The 21,791-nt window shown below is 39.3% G+C and overlaps 1 protein-coding gene across 3 annotated transcripts in view; it reads right to left on the minus strand.

Moving 5' to 3' along the window:
* Positions 1-21,791, minus strand: part of Fggy (FGGY carbohydrate kinase domain containing) — a 382,280-nt gene that overhangs the window by 305,021 nt on the left and 55,468 nt on the right. For all 3 annotated transcript variants that reach the window (XM_042682452.1, XM_042682444.1, XM_042682462.1), the window contains exon 5: positions 1,187-1,275. In XM_042682452.1, the coding sequence (XP_042538386.1) occupies positions 1,187-1,275 (89 nt within the window). The remainder of the gene's footprint in view (positions 1-1,186; positions 1,276-21,791) is intronic.

Below are 21,791 nucleotides of genomic sequence, written 5' to 3' on the forward strand. Positions count from 1 at the left end.
ATCTGGGCTAGTGAATTTTGATGCAAAGGGCCGTGGGGAGAGGGGAATGGCATGACAAATGAAGTGCCTGTGAAATGCATCCTTTCCTATCTCTTTCTGGAAGCCAGTGTGCTGAACTATCACACCCTTATCAACTCACCAGGAGCAAAGATCCCAACCCTACAAGACAGGACAGATGGAGAGAGCACAGGGGGGCTGGTACTGTTAGTCCCACTACCCCTGAGGTTAAGCAAGGAAAATGGGGAGGATCTGACCCTCAGAAGATACTGACTCTAAGACACAACACCTGCCTCTCTAATTTTTACAGGATTGTCTGTATAAATGTATGTAGGCTCTGTTCTCTGGGAACTGATCCTTACACATTTGTGGGTGATCCACATTCTAAATCTTTCTCAGGTTGAGAAGACCTCACCCTTGGGGATCCCCTGAAATTCAGTCAAAAGAACAGAATTGCCATAATTAGAGTTTCATGCCGAGTGCTCTATGTATACACACAGACACAATCACTCTGTTCATTAACAGCCACAATTCCACACTTAGAGAGTATTCAGTAAAATCTCTTTCATGTAGCACATACTAAATTTTAACATTATAATGAAAAATATTTGTTGAATATATATATATGTATATTTATATACATATATATATATATATATATATTAAACCAGCAGTGAAGCTGTATCTCTCAAGTAGTACACCAACTGACTGCCCTGGGCCAAAAAAAGCCAAGTTAGATCATCACGAGGCTGTGAGTTCAAGCCCCATTACTGGTACAAAAAAAAAAAAACCAAACAAACAACAAAAAACAAAATAAGTTTCTATCACATCGATCTCCTGTCCTAATTTCAGAGAAATATGTTTTCTTTTTTTCTTTTATTCACCATGCAAGAAGTGTTTACAGGAAAAAGAAAAAAAGAAAAATTTCACTCTGAATATTTCATATCTCCTTCAAATGTATCCAGTTTTAATGAATGGTCTTCAAATTGGGTACCCACATTCCAGGCCTCATAGTGTTTGAGCATGTATGGTGGAGGTAGAAGATAGATTCAAGATGTTTCAAGTATGCAAAATCACATGCAGATGTAAAAACAGTACGTCTAGTCAAAGAGAGTTAAGAAAGCAATATATATATACAGACATGGAGAATGGAAGAGCACAAATAAAATTCAACTTGTAATTAACATACCGTGCTGTGACACCTGTTGCCTTCCACGATAAGAAGTCTGGGAGATCAAAGAAATGTCCCGCCTTATCCCAGCAAGTCTCTCTTAAGTTCTGCCAAATTAAATATATATTAGAATCAATTTCTTTTCTCTAGCCCTCTCCTCTTTCAATAATGTTTCATGATTCTCAAAATAAAAACACAGCCAATAATATCCATGAAAACATCTGTTCAAGGGTTTAGAGAGTATGGTTTTTTATATAAAAAAGCAGTACTTATATAGGAAAGACAAAAATTATAATTATTGATCCTTCCAAAAAATGACCATAATTTCTCTTTTATTCCTGTTTGCCAACCAGGAAAGGGAGAAAGCACTCTGTGCAGATATGCAATCCATCTTCCCTGTGAATGTGAGAATATGTTTCAAACATAAAGTAAGATAGTAACACTGAGCAGCTATAAATGAAAGGGGAGTTATACTAAGCAAAGCACAGGTTTGTTAGATGTAGAATCACTAAAGACCTTGCATAATGAATGTGTCCTCCCTGCAGCCACACAGATTGGCCACAGTGGATGATGGAATCTGAATATATTATCTCTAAAAGAGACCATTAAAGCTTTTGACAAAATGAGACCTCCTGGTGGTAGTAGCAATGAGGAACCCAGAAGCATTTCTTCCTGCAGCCATATCATCTCCATCCATCAAAGCCAGAGACCTCAGTCAACCCCCCAATAAGGATGAGGAACCAGATACAACATGTTAGAGAAGAACTTTTCTTAGGAGCATACATGGTCTAGGAAGACCATGGGTTTTCCCTGGAGACCAGTCAGCAAAGGGAAAGGGAAAGGGAAAGAGTTTTGGTGACAGGACACATGTCTGAGAAGCCTGCCCCTGGCTTTGAGATGCTGGCTGTCTGAGAATGTTCTTCCACTGAGCTATATGATTCACAAAAGCCATAAACTGCCATACTTCCCTAGGAAGTATGCTTCCAAATCAACAGCTTTAATTTTACCAAATTAATTCTGTTCTTCTAACCCTTGGGCCTACATCAGAAGGCAGTGATTGTCCTCTTATTTTCTCCACAGCTTATAATGTTTCCCATTCATATGACCTCACATGATTCTCAGCATGATTCTCAAGTAGCTGTAATACTCCTGTTAAGGATGTAGAAAATGAGAGTCAAGTTCCAACAGCTTCTACCCAAGTCATCCCGAGTTTCTGCTGTAACCTGAGTGCTCTTCCCATGTGGTACCACAGCGACCACCCTGAAGCCGTTAATCCTACAGAAGCTGTAGGTTTGGGCCTCTGGAAACAAGATGATGAAAACTACTGCCATTCTTGACAGCAGAGAAGAAACAAACAAGACCTTCCAAACACAGTGCAGAGATTCCAACATCAATCTTGAGCAAATTGCTAAATTTCTGTAGCCCTAACCCATCCTCCATGTACAAACAGAATACATGTTAGAGAACATGCAGCATGTCTTAAACACATACAAACTTTGTATGCATCTCATCATGTGATAGCTTAATCCAATGCAAACGAGGAGATCTCTGTACTGAATGAGTTAAGTTTTTCTGTCTCCCAGTTACCAAGCAACTAACAAAAATGAATCTTTTTAACAAAAAAAAAGGAAAAAGAAATAATCAGCAATGACTTGGGGTGTATTGACTTGGCACTCAAGGTTTCTGCATTCCAATAACAATCCTTTGAGCTAAGCAATCCCCTGGCTTGAAAGTAACCAAAGAGCTTTCTTCCCCTCCACCCCCTTTCTAAATCTCTTATTACTTCATAAAAACCACAGTACTTCATGGGAGGAGGCTACTACTCAAAGCTCACACAGCTGCAGGGCTCAGCAGAGGGTGGGGACAGAGCGATTACATCCAAGATTCAAGGCCAATCCAGGCAACAGCTGCCCTGCCAACCTCTGGGCAGAAAGAAGGCACCTTCACCCTTTCCCACCCAATGCAATGTTCCAGGAAGCTGTGAGATTTCTGCTACTTTTAGACACAGGAAGCAAATAGGGAAAATGAGGTGGAAACTGCAATGGCACCAGGGTCTAAGAACACCATGAGAAAATGGTGATTCCCAAAGAAGGATCATCAAAGTGTTCTATTGCAAAGAGATTCTGTCCAGGCTATCTGTAGTTATCAGTGAATAGAGAGAAGAAACAGAATGCCTTGATTCCTCAGTAAAAAGAATCCTACCGGTACCTTCTAAGTACTCATAGTGTTGGTTTTCAGAACAACTATCCAAGAAAAAGCAAACCTACATCCTTACTTGATGTTCAGGACTTTCAATTAGGCTGAAATTCCAGAGAGGAAAAATATCTCAGCAAGAAACTTAATCCTCAATGTCATCCTTAAAAGAAAAATGATACTGAAAATATGGAATGGGCCCCAACTAGGAATGTTCCAAAGTGAATAAAACATTTTTTAAGTTTCAAACTCCCACCCATAGAGACTAAGATATTAGAGATGTTTCAAAGCAGACACATTCACTCAGGTCGATGCTACTAGACAAGGGCCATCTTTCTAAACACTATGGCTTATTGTTTCATTCCTTTGTTTAAAATGTTTCAACACATACTTGTGACCTGGACTCACATTTTCATTCCTTAAAATGGATTTTAGGCCTCTTACAAACCTGGTTCCAACTTGGCCATTATCATGATAATGTTTTTCTGGGCTAATATCCCATGTACAGAAATGCTAACACTACATTTTGCTTTCATCTCATTTCTTTAGACCCTCTCAACTCAGTTTTCTTTCTGTATTTCCACGCTTTTGTTCAGCCTTGTACCTCTTCTTGGATTTACTTTCCTACCCCTCCCTTTACCAACCTTCTCTAAGTCTCAAATTCAGCTCAGATATTACCTTTGCTGAAAATGTCCCCATTCCATGCTGTAAGTGAATTATATATTCATGTGCCTAAATCCACATAAAAAATGACAAATTTCTGGAAGGCAAAAGACAAGTCTAACTCATGGGGGAAAATAAAAAGCTTTAGGCAATATAAAATTAATTTAAAGGCCAGGACTTTCAAAAGAAAGTTATAAAGGAACTGGAAAAATGTTCACCAATGAAAAGTAATTAGAAATATGATGTATGACAATAATGTAATGAGTCTGATACCAAGATTTGGTGAAGCAGTTTCATAACTATCATAATATTTTGTGTGTGGCTATATATCTATCTCTAATGAGTAATCACAGATAGAGTGCTGAGAAAGAAAAGGGCTTTGGGGCTCGAGAAGTTACAAGAGGCTTCATGGAGGAGACACTTGAGCTGAAGCCTAAAGATCAAGTCAAATAAATACGACACTGCTGGGAAAGACACTGAAGCCACAAAAGCCTGAACTGACAAGACAGATTATTCCCATTAGCAAAGGATTTGTTCAACGGTGCCATCGTATAATTTATTTGTAAAATGAAATGATTCCATTGCACAATTCATTTTCAAAAGTTAGATTCATATACATTCCCTTCTCCTCTGTCAGCCTGTTACTATACAGAATGATGAATTTATAATCCGCACTACAGTTAATTTCCTAACTAGAAGAGCATTATCATCTGCATAACAACTCACCAGACTCAGCAAAACTGACTTTGCCTAGGAGGAATGCCATGAAGCATAGTAGGAAAACACAGGTAGAGTATGGGAGAAGTGAGTCCAAGAACTTTAGGCTCTGGCAGCTCTGAGTCTGTTGTCCTCTTTACCTCTCATCCTATGGAGCTTTAGGAAAACTAGTTTCTCCAAAACCCATTTTCCTCAACTGCCTCCCAACTAGCATCTATCTCAAAGGATGCTGTGAGCATAAAAATGAAATCAGTCTACCAGGCTCAGTCATTACTGCTACAGACCTTCATATTTTTCAAAACCACTTGACAGGTATGATCTCATCTGAGCTGTACAAATCCTTGAGGCAGGAAAGGCAAGAAATCATAAACCTCACCTTGCAGATTAACAAAATAACACTCAGAAAGGAGCTGTAATTGTTCCAGTACCAGGTGGTAGATAATTGGACAGTCAGTCAGTCAAACTTTTACTTCTAAAGCCCAGGCCAGTGCTAGTTTAGATTTCTGCTTTTGTAAAGCATAAAAATGCATGAAGCCCAAGAGGATGGGAGGCTAAGGCCACCGTATAACCTAGACACCATGGCTCCTTGTTGGGGGCACTGTCTATGGGAGGGAGTCCTCCTGTAAAGAGGCCTTGGAAATGGCCAGGAGTCTTGGAACTGACAAGGAAGCAAAAGGTATTTACAAGCAGAAAAGTGAAGGATCATTCTCTTGGATAGGTTCACACCAATTTCATCACTTCTTTTCTGCCTCCTTCACTAGCTGCTTTTCTTTGGTGGGTCTTCAAATGTGGATGCTCTCCAGGGTTTGTGCCTGAGACAGATGATTTGCTCTTTGTTCATAGGCTCACCAGGAAATCCCAATCACTCCCATGATTCAATTCCAGTCAACATCCAATCTTCCAAGCTCTCTTCTGAGATGTATCTCCTGGATGGTCCATTATACCTCTCATTCAACAAGTCAGACAGAATCTGTTACCTTCCCTCAGGTTACTCCTCTTTGTTTTCTATGTCCAAAAGAGTCATCTTCTGTTTTGTCTTCTGTTTCCTTACATCTTACATCCAATCATTCTTCTAATATAAACTCCCAGAAAATTCACGAAGACTTCACATCTCTTTATCCCACTAATAAGTCAAGGCACTCCAGGGTAATAAAAACAACAAGGGTGTTTGTGTGTCCATGTGTGTATGTGTGTGTGTGTGTGTATGTGTGGTGGTGGTGGTGTGTGTGTGCGTGTGTGTGTGTGTGTGTTTGTGTGTGTGTGTGTGTGTGTGTGTGTGCGTGTGTGCACATCTACTCATCACTTGGGAATTGAGTCTGGTTTTACTCCATGAATTTGCCCTGGACTCCACTAAGGCTGAAGTCAATGCTTCTTTGGTATAACCTATAAAACTTCATGAACATCCCCATCACTGTACTCCCAAAGAGCTATCTGATCCCATTTGTCTGTCTCTTTCATTAGACTGAAAGGTCCTCAAAGGCAGAAACTGCTGGGTACTTTTTTCTAATTTTTCTATTCCTAGGATCAGCATTATATCTGATACATAGATGATGAGTAATGTTAGGTGAATGAATGAATAAATGAATGAATGAGTATATGTAGCAGCTAAATAAGAGTTTGTGGAAATGAAAATAAGGAATGAATGGATAAATTAATGAGGTTGTGAATAAGAACTGTCCCAGTTTCTCCTTATTCATTCAAGTTAATGGCTTTTCTCAGTCTGTTTCAGGAGAAGAGACATATTCTAGCCAAGCCTGACTGCCAGGAAGATAAATTTCTCCTCTAAGGGTGAGCAGGTCCTTTGGAGAGGTTTCATTTTAATTGGAAAATGGATTCATTCACTTCCTGGCGTGGGCTCCTGGGTCAGCGCAGCACCGCTGAATGGCTGCCAAGCCCCAATGGAGATGGGGGCTTCGACAGGAAAAGTGCTCCATCAAATGAGTGCCTTGGGACATCTGAGGACAACCCAGTATCAGCTCCAAACTGACTCACATGGATGCCCCTTCTTCTCTCTTTCCCCAAAGGCCCTTCTCCCAAGTTTATTCATTCTAAAGCCATAATGGATGGGTGTTCTTACAGTCCAAACTAGCATTTCTTAAGGCGTACTTGGGGTATATGTACAGCCTTAGCTGTTCAAGGATCCATCTTTGCAGTGCTCCACTGCTGTGTCCTGCTAGACAGGAAATAGGGTCACAAATGAGCATTTCCTTCATAACTCAAGCACTAGACAAGATAAGGACTTAAGAACTCTTCTTTATGAGGATTCATCACATCCAAACTCATAGAAATATTCCTTCTAGGAATGACCTGCATATTTTGTCAAGGATTTGTAGAGGTTTTATCTTTCATCTTTCCCTATCATACCTAGCACATGCTTGATCAAAGATAGGGTTGATAGATATTGTTATACTGTCAATAAATATTTCATTGAAAAATATTTAATGTTATCTCTAGCAACAAATTAATAATAATCTGTCCCTTACCCAGAGCTGTAAGTTTACTAGTGAATATAGTAGTAGCCACATATAATTTGAGAAAAGGATAATGGAGGAAACTAGCAGTTTCTGGAGGCATGCCAGAATAGATAGAACCTCTTTGAGTTAATCCAACTAACAACATCATGAGTTAAATATTTCTCTTTTTTTGATGATCATAGTCTCACTTTATTGATGCAATATGAAATATGCCTTAGAGACTCCTAACTGTTCACTGTTTGTCTGCCCTGAATAAGCCAGCATGAGCACAAAAATTATTACATCTTGCAAAGTTTTCAAAGTATGTGGGATGTAAGACATTTTTTATTGTGAAAATACTGTACAGAGGGGTATGAGTTAAGTATTTCTATAAATGGACAAAGTAAGACCTATACACATTAGTTAATTACTCGTCAGAAACAAAATAAATGCCAAAAGTTATTTTAAGGTAATTTTAAAAGTGGCTCATGTCAGTAATTCCACATACCTCAGAGGCAGAGACTGAAAGGATCAAGTTCTAAAACCAATCTGGGCAAAATAGTTTACCAAGACCCCATCTCAACCAATAAGCCAAGTACTGAGGCTTGTATCTATGGTCTTAACTACACAGGAGCCCATAGGTAAGAAGATCATGGTCCAGACAGACTCTGGGTAAAAACTATAGACCCTACATATTAATACTAACACTATAAGTAATAATAATAAAGCAATACTATAAGTAATAATAATAAAGCAAAAGGGACTGCAAATGTGGCTCATTTGCTTTAGTGAGTGAGTTCAAACACCAATCCAAAAAGAAAAGAAATGATAAGGAAAGAAAAAAATGAAGGAGATAAGGAAGGGAAAAGAGAGGAGAGGAGAAGAGGGAAGAAGAGGGGAAGGGTTAATTTACTGCTTTATTCTGGGGGGAACTGACCAGCCTAGTCTTCAGATGCCTGGAATGAGGAGAGTGTCTGTCTCAGGAGGGAAGGGGAAGGGAAGAGAGAGGTAGAAGAAAAATCATAGAAAAGAAGAGAAAGGGGAAAAGAGGGGAGAGGAAGGAAAGGGAGTGGAAGAGAAGGGAGGGAAGAAGGGCAAAAGATGAAGCAAGGAGGGAAGAAGGAAGAAAAGAAGGAATGAAGGCACCCATAAGTAAGGAAAACCAAGTTGATCTAAGGTGAGTAATAAGAGGTGATAGAACCACCATTTAAATAGTAATCAGCCAGGTACCAGTTGTTCATGCCTATAATCCTAGCTATTCAAGAAGCTGAGATCTGAGGATTGCAGTTCAAAGCCAGCCAGAGTAGGAAAGCCCATGAAACATATCTCTATTAAAAACTACTCACCCCTTAAAAAAAAAAAAGGAAAGACAGAAGTGGAACTGTGGTGGGAGTAGTAGAGCACCTTGAGCCAAAAAGCTCAAAGACGGTGTCAAATCAATCAATCCATCATTTCAGAAGTACTTGCTGTATGCTGAATGGTGCTCCACATGATTTCACACATATGTCAATTGATCCTTCAACAACTCTAAGGCATAGGTACTTCTACAGCATTTAATAAATCATAGGATGTGGAAACTGGAATAAAGAGTGATTAAGTAGGTTACCCAACGCCATATGGCTATAAGGAAGCATCAGAGCTGTCGTGCAGCTCTGGAGATGGTGCACAGGATGTGAAAAGCCACCACAGTACAAATGAACTGCTGTAATTACCACAACTGCCATTGGATCAGTCAGTTTGGAAAAGTGGAGATTATGTATACTGTTGTTGAGAGGTGAAGGCTAATGAGTAAGCTTGGAGCTGGTTATGAAATCTTGGTCCCAACCCTCAAGTTTTATTGGCTAGGTAGAGCCGAGCATATAAAATACTCAGGAGGAATGCATCAATAATACAGAAAACTTTAAGGTCTAAACTACCTGATTTACAAACCATGGATTCTTTCTGCCTTGTCCAGGAAGGAGAGGGCAGGAGTCAGTGTGGGATCTGGATGTGGGGAGAAGGCTGTGCAAGCTGGAGCAGCTGCCTGATGGTACAAATGGCAGAACCAACTGCCCTCATAGCCAACAAGAAGGAACCAGGTGACAGTTAGTCTGAGAGAAATATGCTGGAATGGAGTAAGAAGTAAGTCAGAATTTTCATTAGACATTCAGTTCAGAAAAGAATGGGAGCCATCATTAGCCCTGGAGCAGAAGGTAATTTGTGAAGGCAGTTTTAGGATTATTGAGACAGTAATCCCCTTATGGTAATCTCAGAGAGGAAAGAAACAGGAGACCAGAGACCAGTTTCCATATACATTACTAACAAGAAGAGAAGAGAAGAGAAAGAAAACGAGGATAAAAGAGAAGATGAGCAGAAGAGGAAATGAAACAAGAAAAATAAAAGAGGAGGAAGAAGACAAAAGCAAAAAATGAACAAAGAAACAAAAGAGGATGGGGAAAAAAGAAAGAATAGGTTAAGTATAAAGTATGACTAAAATGACCAAGATAAGAAAAGGAAGTGAGAGGGATGGCCAAAAAAGAAAAAAAATGTGTGGAAAATGATAGCAGGACCATGACAATGTCATCCACAAAACAAAAGATGAGAAAGGGAGGGGGAAAACTAGCCTGTCTGCACACTTTCTTTCCTCTGGAAGGATGAAGTCATGGTTGATGTCACTGTCTCTGAGTCACACACCCCCAAAAGGAGAGGTGGAAGGGCTGTATGTGGTATTCATCCCATCCCTGTGAACAAAAAGTTAATCCCCTGCTTTATTCTTGGGGGCTAAGATGACTAGAAGAAGGAGTGTCTGTCTGGTCAGGAAGGACACTGCAGCCATGTGAGCGCTAAGCTCCTCCACAGTTCTCACGTTTAAGTCCTTGAGATAGGAGAGTCAGAAACAACTCATGGCAAATAGCCTCTGGCTTTTATCACATTGTGGCTAATGCGTCCCATCTCATGGTGTCCCAAAAGATAATTTCATAGTGAATAGTAATGAATAGATAAAAGAGACTCAAAGGAACTTGTTGACCTACTAAGCTTCCTTGTCACATTCTGAGCTCTCATCTTACTGTGCTCACAACCCTATAAGGGGTCTCCTTTCCTCATATTGCCACTGGACTGCCTTTCTCAAATTCTAACATCCCAATTAATTATGGCCTCACACCACTGACCAGTGGACACATTACCAGCTCCTATCCTACTCAGCACTACAATTCCAGAGTAATCCAAATTTCTATGACACTTAGGCAACTGTGACTTTCATCCCTGTCTTCATAGAGAATAGGAGCAACTTGTGTACAGCAACTCTATTTTGTTCACTAGTATATTCCCCATATTTAGCAAAATACCTGGATAATTTTTTTGCAAGTATTTGTTGAATTAATGAAGGTCCTTAACAACTCTAGTAGGAAGTATAAGGTGATTGGTACTGAGATAGTTTTAGACAATTTCTAAAAGAGACACATATTCTTACAGCCAACACCCCAAGAAGGTTAGCTGATGAAGATAATACCCTGTATTATCTTCTACCCTGACAGTACAGTTGGCACTGATCTGGAAGCATCTGCTTAGGGCATCTCAGAATGGACTTGCTCTCTCCCTAAGCCTGGTTTCCAAAACCTCTGGTCTCTGAGCTACAGAAAGAGCACAGCTTGAATTAGATTTGGGCTAAAACCTCAGAGCAATCACACAGAAACTGCAAGGGGTGAAACTTTCTCAACCTACTCTCGCCTGCTCAAACAGGAATCTTATAAAGCGTCTATGTTCTACTCCTTGAGCTTCATTTTAGCAACCTCCAGAAGTTACTTACAGGCTGTTCTTCACTGTTAAGTTTACATATTTTACAATGACTTCTTCAGGACTTCCTGTCTCCTTTTCTTCCACTATGGTTTGGATAACATTCACCAAAAGACACATATAGCTCATGGTCCTTACAGGGAGGTGGTAAAAACTATAGGTTACACTCTTCCTGATATACCTTGGATCTAAGGGAAGAAGTTAGACCTGTGGGAACTTGCAGTCTAAAAAGAAATTGGGCCCATAGTTTCTTTCTCTCTCTCCCTCTTTTTCCCTCTCCCTCCTTTTGTACCCTAATGCTCCTTTTCTCCTTTCCTCCTCTCCCCGGCCTACAGCCATGTTTGAACAGGTTTCCTCTATTCCCTGTTTTGTATTGCCTATTGATATACACAAGGACTGAAATCTCCAAAACTGTGGGTTAAATAAGCTTTTTCTTTTTTTACATTAATTTATCTCAAGAATTTTTACAGCAATGGAAAGCCAACACACCTTTATTATTGTCTCAGGAAAGGGAAGTTTTTCTAAATTAGTTGAAGTAAGATAACTTTTTTAAACTAGGGCTTATTTTGCAAAACTCTGAACTTTAATTCAAATGTATGCCAATATATTCCAAATAAAGTTAATATTCAAACACAGTTGTTATTGTCAGATGGTTTAAAGAAATTTCTGGGATAGTCACATGGAATACTGCTTATTAATGAGCATTTCTAACTTAATTTAACCAAAAACAGCAACACTTTTTTGCAAGTCTTCATTATGTGGTGTTAAGAAGTTTAATTGCAAACGAAGCAATATTTAAGCTACTAAAATAGCATATATAAATTATGTGTATGTGTATCTTCTTCTCCAGCTTGTCCATAAAGATTAACACAATGTTTTAAAAGTGCCTATCCTTAAACAGTGTGAATTCCACTTCCTTTCCCTGTTGGATTACTTAAACCAAATCAATTGATACATATATCAAAAGCACATTTCACTAGTTTTCTTTCTAAATATCAACCTTTGGGGGGGAGGGGTGGTAGGGAAGAGGGCAGGCTGAGAGGCAGTGAACATAATCATTTGAAAATAAATCCCAAGCACTCTACAATTTACTAAATACTTTCGGATACGTAACACTTCAAGAAACTAAGGACTATAATGGAATAAACTGCCCAAATCATGCAGACAGTGTAGTGTCTAGCACAGTGTCGAGGGAAAAACTCTGGCCACTTGAATACTAAACCCAATATCCCTACACCACTGTTTGTTCACTGCGTCCCAGGACATGGGAGGTGCTCAATGAATACCTCTACAATGATTCACTCTCTCTTCCAGGTCCGTGGGCTTGTCTCTGACCCCCAGCCAAGGTCAGACCACAAGGCCACTTGCCAAGGCAACCAAAGGAGGCTTCATTCTGGTCCTTGATTCTTTCAGTGTTTCTCTGAGGTTCACACAATGCCAGCACGCAAAAAGGGCTCCAGAGGCCAGCAGCACCAGCTGTCTCCAAATACCATAAACACAGACCGGTGTTAGTCCAGGACCAAAAAAACCTTCATTAATCAGTGGTCAAGTAATAATAATAAAAATAATGATAGAAAAACAAATTCTTCATTATTAATAAAGTTATGAATAATTGGTCAAATGAACAAGATCTTATTACCTAATTGCTTGCTTTGCTTTACTTGGGTAAGTGCCAATACTCTCTACACATGGAGCATTGCTAGGAAAAATGTCTGTCTGTGATACAGTTCAGATCCTTTAGCAAAACTATAATGAGAAACAGAGGCCAGGTAGGGTACAGCCATTTATTCATGCAGCTCATGAATTCCTTCTTATTTCCCCTTTTTTGTACTTTTGAGCCAAAGGACGTAGGGCTTTGAGATTACAACGCTGAGGAGCTAGACTGGAGCAGCTTTTTGAGGGGGAAGGGAATAGGTAATGACAAGATCATTGAGTTGAGATCAGACTTCCTTATAGAGCTGAGATCACTCACAGGTTTCACCTAATGCATAGCTTCTTCATGAAGTGAGGTCTCAGAGACAGGCTGGTCTTCACAGAAATCCCTGAATCACTTCATCATTCAACCAGCAGACTGGCCACTGCTCAATGCACAGAAGCAAGCTTTGAGTGAGGTCTTAGCTGCAAGGTTCCAGGGTACAGAAGAGATAAGGAACTACTTCAGTTTTTCACTTATTCTTTCCAGCTATACATATTTACGGGTATGCAAAGAAGAAGAGGCCAGCTCTTTAAGGGTAACCACAATGTGTTGGGATAAAGCAAAACAACTCTTGGGTTGGAATTCATATGCGGAGGGAAATAGTGCCTACTCTTTAACTCTGAGTCTAACTTTGGAAATCTAAACTTTAAAAACTCTAACTTTGTATTCTATAGTTTGTAAGTGCCACTGGGATTTGAAATTTGAAAACAGAACTGGTTCTTTCTACCTAGGTACCTCATCTGTGGACTAGCAATGACAACCTTGCTTAATAAAGGCTAAAGTTTGATCACAGCCTTAACAACTCTGGTTTTGTAGAGTTTTGGTTGTTTTTGTTTTGTTTTGTTTTTTGAGACAGGGTCTTATTGGGTAGCCTAGGGTATCCTTACCCTCCTGAAGATAACTCCTTTTTAAATTAATTTCTTAGAACCAAAAAAACCTGGGCTTGGGGAAGAGTGCGTACTTGATATTGAGTGAGACACTTCATTGGAGGTTAAATATCACTTAAACTTTAATTTTTTAAATGGCCTCAGAAAACATTTGCAGAAAACCCAGTTGTGCATTTCAGCATTAGAGGAGGTCACAGAATCACAGAGGCTGTCTACTTAATCTCTACTCAACAGAGCTAACATCTTCTTTATAGGACGTTCACAGAAATTAAATGAGATACAGGACACAAAGGCCCATATAGAGAGCAAATAAAGCCCAGTATATGTGTAGATAACCTACCAAACAGGGCCCAGAGTAAATATTAAATATCTCACACAAGTTAAAGGCTTTCAAGATTTCAAACTGCAATGTGTAACTTGAGAGTAGGGATGGGAAGGGGGGAAATAAAGAGAACAATAGAAGGAATAAAACTGAGCAAGAAGCATTGTACTCATAATCTGACTTGTGAAATTGTAGCCTCTTGGTATAACTACTTAATTTAAAAATATTGTCAATAGGAAAAAAAAAAGATTTAGGATATTACAAGTCTAAATATCTATTCGCCAAACAATGGAGCACCCAAATTTATCAAAGAAACACTACTTTCCCTCAAATCCCATATAGATCCAAAGACATTAATTGTTGGGGATTTTAACACACCACTCTCCCCACTAGATAGATCAACTCGGCAAAAACTCAACAGAGAAACCGCAGATCTAAACAGCTGCATAGATCAACTAGACTTAACAGACATCTACCGAACATTTCACCCAGCAGCATCAGAATACACGTTTTTCTCAGCAACACATGGAACGTTTTCTAAAATAGACCACATTTTAGGCCACAAAGCAAACTTGTCTAAATTCAGAACCATTGAAGTTATACCTTGCATTCTCTCTGACCACAAGGGAATAAAATTAGAACTCAACACCAAAAGCCACCAAAGAAAGTCCGGTATCACATGGAGGCTGAACAACACACAGCTGAATCAAGAGCGGGTCATGGAAGAGATTAGAAAGGAAATTCAAATGTTCATGCTATTCAACAAAAATGAACACACAAATTACCAGCTCCTCTGGGACACAGCAAAGGCAGTACTCAGAGGCAAGTTTATACCTCTGAGCTCCTACATCAACAAATTGGAGAGATCTGAAACTAGCAATTTAATGACACATCTAAACCTCCTTGAAAAAGAGCAGCAAGATAAACCCCAATCCAGTAGACGGAAAGAAATAATCAAAATTAAATCAGAATTAAATGAATTAGAATCCAAAAAAACTATAGAAAGAATCAACAAAACAAAGAGTTGGTTCTTCGAAAAACTTAACAAAATTGACAGACCCTTAGCAAATCTTATCAGAAAAAGAAGAGAACACACCCAAATTAATAAACTCAGAGATGAGAATGGAAACATCACCACGGAAACAACCAAGATTCAGAACATTATAAGGGAATACTTCTCAAAACTTTATGCTAATAAGTTTGAGAACTTGACAGAAATGGACCTTTTCCTAGCAAATACTGACATGCCAAAACTAAACCAAGATGAGTTAAACCAGCTTAACAGGCCCATATCAAGCATTGAAATAGAAACAGCAATAAGAGACCTCCCAGCTAAGAAAAGTCCAGGACCAGATGGTTTTACAGCGGAATTTTACAAGGCCTTCAAAGCAGAGCTCACACCAATACTCCTCCAACTCTTCAATGAAATTGAAAGAGAAAGCTCACTACCGAACACATTCTATGAAGCCATCATAACCCTCATCCCAAAACCAGGCAGGGACTCATCAAAGAAAGAGAACTATAGACCCATTTCTTTGATGAACATTGATGCAAAACTTCTCAACAAAATTTTGGCCAATCGACTTCAACAATTCATCCAAAAAATCATACACCACGATCAAACAGGATTCATTTCAGGGATGCAAAGCTGGTTCAATATACGCAAATCAATTAATATTATTCATCACATCAACAGGAGCAAGAATAAGAACCACATGGTTATCTCAATAGATGCAGAAAAAGCATTCGACAAGATCCAACACCCCTTTATGATGAAGGTTTTGGAAAAATTAGGAATCCATGGAACATTCCTCAATACAATAAAGGCTGTATATGACAAACCTACAGCCAGCATTATACTCAATGGTGAAAAACTAAAGCCATTTCCTCTTAACTCAGGAACAAGACAAGGATGCCCACTCTCTCCACTTCTCTTCAATCTAGTATTAGAATACCTAGCTACAGCAATAAGACAAGATGCAGACATAAAGGGGATCCAAATAGGGAAAGAAGAAATAAAACTCTCCCTCTTTGCAGATGATATGATCTTGTATTTAAAGAATCCCATAGACTCCACTCCCAAATTACTCAAGCTGATTCAAAACTTTGGCAAAGTAGCAGGTTATAAAATTAACCCCCAAAAATCAATGGCTTTTCTGTATGCCAACAATGAGAAAAGTGTGGCTGAAATTAGGAAAGCAACTCCATTTGTAATAGCCCCACAAAAAATAAAATACCTAGGAATTAACTTAAGAAGTGAAGGACCTCTATGATGAAAACTTTAAAATCTTGAAAAAGGAAATCAACACAGAACTTAAAAAATGGCAAAACCTCCCATGCTCCTGGATTGGAAAGATTAACATCGTGAAAATGGCAATACTTCCCAAGGCTATCTACAAATTCAACGCAATACCTATCCAAATTCCAACCTCATTCTTCAAGGAAATAGAAGAGGCAATCCAAAAATTCATATGGAACAATAAAAGACCCCGAATAGCAAAAACCCTCCTGAATGGAAAGAACACTGCTGGAGGAATATCAATACCAAACTTCAAACTCTACTATAAAGCCATAGTAATCAAAACAGCTTGGTATTGGCATAAGAACAGACCTCACGACCAATGGAATAGAATTGAAAACCCAGAAATGAACCCACAGACCTACAGCCATCTAATCTTCGATAAGGGAGCTAAAACAATAGAATGGAAGAAAGACAACCTCTTCAGTAAATGGTGCTGGCAAAATTGGTTAACTACATGTAGAAAACTTAAGCTAGATCCTTATATATCATCCTGCACCAGAATCAACTCCAAATGGATCAAAGACCTTGAACTCAAAGCAGACACTCTGAAAACATTACAGGATGGAATAGGAGAAACCCTAGGTCTCCTTGGCTCAGGCCGAAATTTTCTGAATAGAGACCCGGAAACACAACAAATGAAAGAAAGGTTGGACAAATGGGACTGCATAAAGTTGCAGAGCTTCTGCAGGGCAAATGACATAGCTAGCAAGATCAATAGAAAGCCCACGGATTGGGAGAAGATCTTTACTAGCCATACAACGGACAAGGGTCTCATATCTAAAATATACTTGGAACTCAAAAAATTAAACCCCCCAACAACAAATCCTCAAAGAAACAACTGCCCAATAAATAAGTGGGCGAAAGACTTAAAGAGAAACTTCTCTGAAGAAGAAAGAAGGATGGCCAATAGACACATGAAGAAATGTTCAACATCCCTAGCCATAAAAGAAATGCAAATCAAAACAACATTGAGATATCACCTCACTCCAGTTAGAACGGCAAAAATCAAGAACTCTAACAACAACAGATGCTGGAGGGGATGTGGACAGAAAGGAACCTTACTTCATTGTTGATGGGAATGTAAACTTGTTCAACCACTTTGGAAAGCAGTATGGAGGTTCCTCAAAAGACTTCACATAGAGCTCCCCTATGACCCAGCAATCCCACTTTTGGGCATTTACCCTAATGTTTACAAACAAGACCACACTAAAGCTACCAGCACAACTATGTTTGTTGCAGCATTATTTACCATAGCTAAGATATGGAACCAACCCAGATGCCCCTCAGTAGATGAATAGATCAAGAAAATGTGGTATATATACACAATGGAATTCTATGCCTCCATCAGAAAGAATGACATTGCCCCATTTGTTAGGAAATGGAAAAACTTGGAAAAAATTATATTAAGTGAAGTAAGCCAGGCCCAAAGAAATGTAGGTCCCATGGTTTCCGTTATTTGTAATATCTAGTATATGTATGAGTCAAGCGGAAAAGGTCAGATAATGTGATGTCAGGAAAATGAACCCTTAGATGTGTATTTTAATGTTTTTTTCTTTCATGCATGTGTTTCTAACACATTTATAAGATTATCTCTTTGTTGCTTTGTATGTCCCTCCCCCACAGTATAACCCCTGCTTTCACTATATTTGATGTCAGTATAACTTGTGGAGGAGATGGGGAAAAACCAGTTGTTTAAGGATACAGGTGGACCTGTTGCAACAATGAGAAGTACAAGTTGTCATGTCCAAAACGAGCTTTACAACATTGGGGGGGGGGGGAGAGAAGGGGGGGAAGGATTGGGATTAGGGGGGGAGGGGGGAGGCTGGGAAGGGATGTGAAGGGTAAACAAAGGAGGAGGCTGCAATGCTTGGTAAGAAATGTACGCATTATCCTGCCCATGTAACTGTAACTCCTCTGTACAGTATGTTCACAAATAAAATTAAATTAAAAAAAAAAAAAAAGATTTCAAACTTCTGGCCCAGTGTCAATGGCTCACACCGATAATCCTAGCTACTCAGGATCAAGGCATAACTCCTCTGAACATTCAAGATACTATTTATTGAAAGGAATTCCAGGAAATGGAAACATGGGGCTCTCTTTTTGTTTTTGTTTTTGTTGATGTTGTCACTGATGGTGGTGGCTTTTGGTTTTGCTTTTTTGGTTTGCTGTTTAGTTTTGTCTTTTTTTTGGGGGGGGAGGTCAGGAAGGGGGCACAGAAGTGGAGGGGGAAAAGGTAAACATATACAGTGTATTCTATGTAAAAAATGAACTACGTAACTTAAGGGTAGGGACAGAAGGGAGACACTGGGGGAAAGCAAAGGAAGGGATGACTTTGTCCAAAAAGAATAGCACTCATTACCTAACTAATACAATGGTAACCCTTCTGTATAACACACTAATAATAACAACAATAAAATTATATTTTTAAAAAGATTTTAAAGTACTAATCAGGTGATGGTGGTTTATGCCTGCAATCCTAGATAATCGGGAAGCTGAAGTCTGGGGATCATGGTTCAAAGCCAGCCCAGGCAGGAAAGTCTGTGAGGCTCTTATGCCAATTAATCACCAAAAAGGCAGAAGTGGAGCTGTGACTCAAGTGGTAGAGCACTAGCCCTGACAGGGGGAAAAAAATCAAACTGCTTTCACAAATGTAATGATGTCCCAACCAATTCCAAAAACTCAAGCTGTATTTATGGAGGTATACAGGTGCAGAAAGATGGCTATATATTTGAGAATATCATGTTAATGAATCTAGATGATGATATGGTACTGGGTGTTCAATTCAAAATGATTTCAATAGTTCTGTGTGTTTGCAATTTCTGATATTAAAATCTTTGAAAAAAGATGGCTTTCATGGCCTTTTGCTATTGGTCTCAGATGTGGGAGTTCCTTTTCAGAGATGAAAGGTGGGCCTGTCTCCCAGCCTAGCCACCCCTTCATAGCAACAGTGATTTGTATAAAGTAATTTCTAGACAAAAGTGTGTTTCACTGAATAAAGGAATATATAAGTCTAACAGTGAGACAGTAATTCTCAGTGTGATAAGAGATGCAAATAAAGAAAGTTAAAGCAATCTAGATCTTCAGAGAAGTAAGATTTACCCTTCCAATAAAAATACTGTTTTACATCTTTATGGACTTTGGCCTGCTGGCCTTCCCTTGCCTCAGTTAACAACTACTGACCCTGGACTTACAGATTTCCAAGATGGTAGTCACATGCCAGTGAGTTATCAATATTGTTCAATTCAATTTTAATTTTTCACATTGATCAAGACACTTGGATATCATGCAGTCCTAATTTAGCAATCTTTCTCTCACCTTTCTGGTTTTCCTGAAAATTCCTCAAAATAGTGGACATACCTGCAGAGCAGCCAGGAAGAGAAGCAGCAAGCTTGCAGGGCTCGTGGTCTAAATACCACAGGTATGGTTCTGGCTTTTGATTGACCAGGAGACATGAACTCATTTAGCAAATATTCACTGTGTTTTAGATGCTAAGCACTGCATTTGGTTCTGGTACACAGCATTCATTCTCACATGAATGGAGAGATGTATTTCCTGTCTTATAGAGCTAAGAATCTAAGAATCCCAATGGAGATGGAACATAATGTTGTATAAAAATGAAACCAAGCAAAAAAACAAAACAAAACAACAACAACCTGCATTAAGATCCAGTCCTCAAACATACAGACAGTCATTTCATCTCTTTGGAATATTTCATCTCATGAGGCCATGCCATATATCAAATTAAAAAAATACAGCAAAGCCAACTGTATGCCATAAACTAAAATACAAAAGAAAAACCAGTTTTATACTAATAGCTGGCATTTAATCAACGCTAGTAGGCATTGGACTGAGTGCTTTTTTCCGTCTTCACTTTAAAATTGCTTTTTACTATAAAACTAAAAAAATACAACTCATGTTTAACCAAAATCAATATGTTAATAGACAAATGATGAAGAAAGGATTCATAATCCAGGTAAATAAAGGCAGTCTTTCAGCCTCAGTGTTGTGAATATTCGGTTATGAGCCCAGTCTACAGCAGACCACGGTGGAGAAGAAATCTACAACAGAAACCTAATGAGAGCTGATAGGATTGGTTACTTTACTCAAAGGCTGGGGGAAATGTCCCACCAAATGAAGCCCTGCAATAAACATTCTGAAGACAGGCTTTTGATTTTGTACACAAGTCTTGTATTCTGGGGAACAAAGGGAGTAACTATAAAAAGAGGTCCAATGCAGGAGTCCAGAGAGGCAGAGAAGAAGCCCAGGTACTCCTTGTCTGACTCTAGAGCCTGCCTCCACTTTGTTCACCAAATAAGTCATGACTCGGCTAACAGGACCGCAACCATGGGGTGAAAGTAGGAGGAAAAGAGTGGTAATGCTCCAAGCCTCATCCTTGACAAGAGGGAAGAGAAATTAACTTAGCATGGGAGTGTAATAGACCTTTAGTTTGGAAAAGAATGAATGGACAGATGCACCCAGCTATCAAAAACAGCATACTAGATGATTTAGTAAATCTGTCCATTCAACTATCCATCATATATTATATTTGAGTTATCCATGTTAGATGCTAAAGACTTTAAAATAAATAAGATACAATGTAGTATAATAGTTTCCAGAGTAGAGATAAGCAGAGGACAGAGAAAGTCAAAGAAAGCTCCCTGGAGAAAATGGAGGTTTTCTTGAGAAATCAGTATATGTTATGCAGGTAAAGGAAGAAATCATTAGAAGGTTGCCAGGCAGAAGGAAAAACCTGAGCAAAGGCCCAAAGGTATGAGAGAATACAGGCATGGAATCATTATAGCCAGTGACCAAGAAATTTGCCATCTGGAAGGTCTTTCCATTGCACTATGCATTTGTTATAGGAAAAGTAATGATGGATTCCTTGAACAAATTCCCACAGCCTGGATCTCAAATAGGAATGCCTGGAGCTAGAGGACTGGAAATAAGGGAAGCAGGCTGGGTGGGGACTGGAGTGACAGGAGAAACAACAGTCCCTCCAAAAAGAGCAGCCCCTGCCCAATGGGGCGGATGCCTTCCACGTGGAAATTCAGACCTGGCATTGCCAGGTTCTTTCTTTTTCTAGAGAAGCGGAAAATCTGGACTTTTATGGGAATTTTCTTAGGTTTTAAATGTTGTACACTAACTCAAAATTACTTTTCTTCTTTCCAAACACAGGGTGGGTCAAACAAAAGCTATCCAGGAGACTAGAATCAGCCTGTGGGCTGCCAATGTGTGGTGCTAGCTAGAGGGAGGAAGTGAGCAGCCTTTAAGAACAGGCAGTAAGGGGCAAAGGGTAAACCTAAAAAGGCGGTCCAGACTTGTGAGAACCCTGGCCCTACTGCTCTAGAAAAGCTGCATCAGCCCCTGGCTCTTAGTTCCTGGTTTGTATAATGGGATATAACAAACACTGAGGAGCTTACACAAAATTTCTGCAGAGATTTTTTAATAGAAAAATAGGCCCAGGGGAAGGGAAGAAAACTCCTTGCTCAATAATGAAGTGTTATCAACCAGAATGCTTGGCTCTGAGTACACGGTTGTTTTTATTTAATGGAGAATTACTAAGAAGTAATAAAGGAACAAATAGCATGCGCTCATAGTAGCAGACAATTCCAACCA

Source organism: Dipodomys spectabilis, unplaced genomic scaffold (assembly GCF_019054845.1).
Source record: "Dipodomys spectabilis isolate Male_0828 unplaced genomic scaffold, ASM1905484v1 ptg000002l, whole genome shotgun sequence".
Taxonomy (NCBI): Eukaryota; Metazoa; Chordata; class Mammalia; order Rodentia; family Heteromyidae; genus Dipodomys; species Dipodomys spectabilis.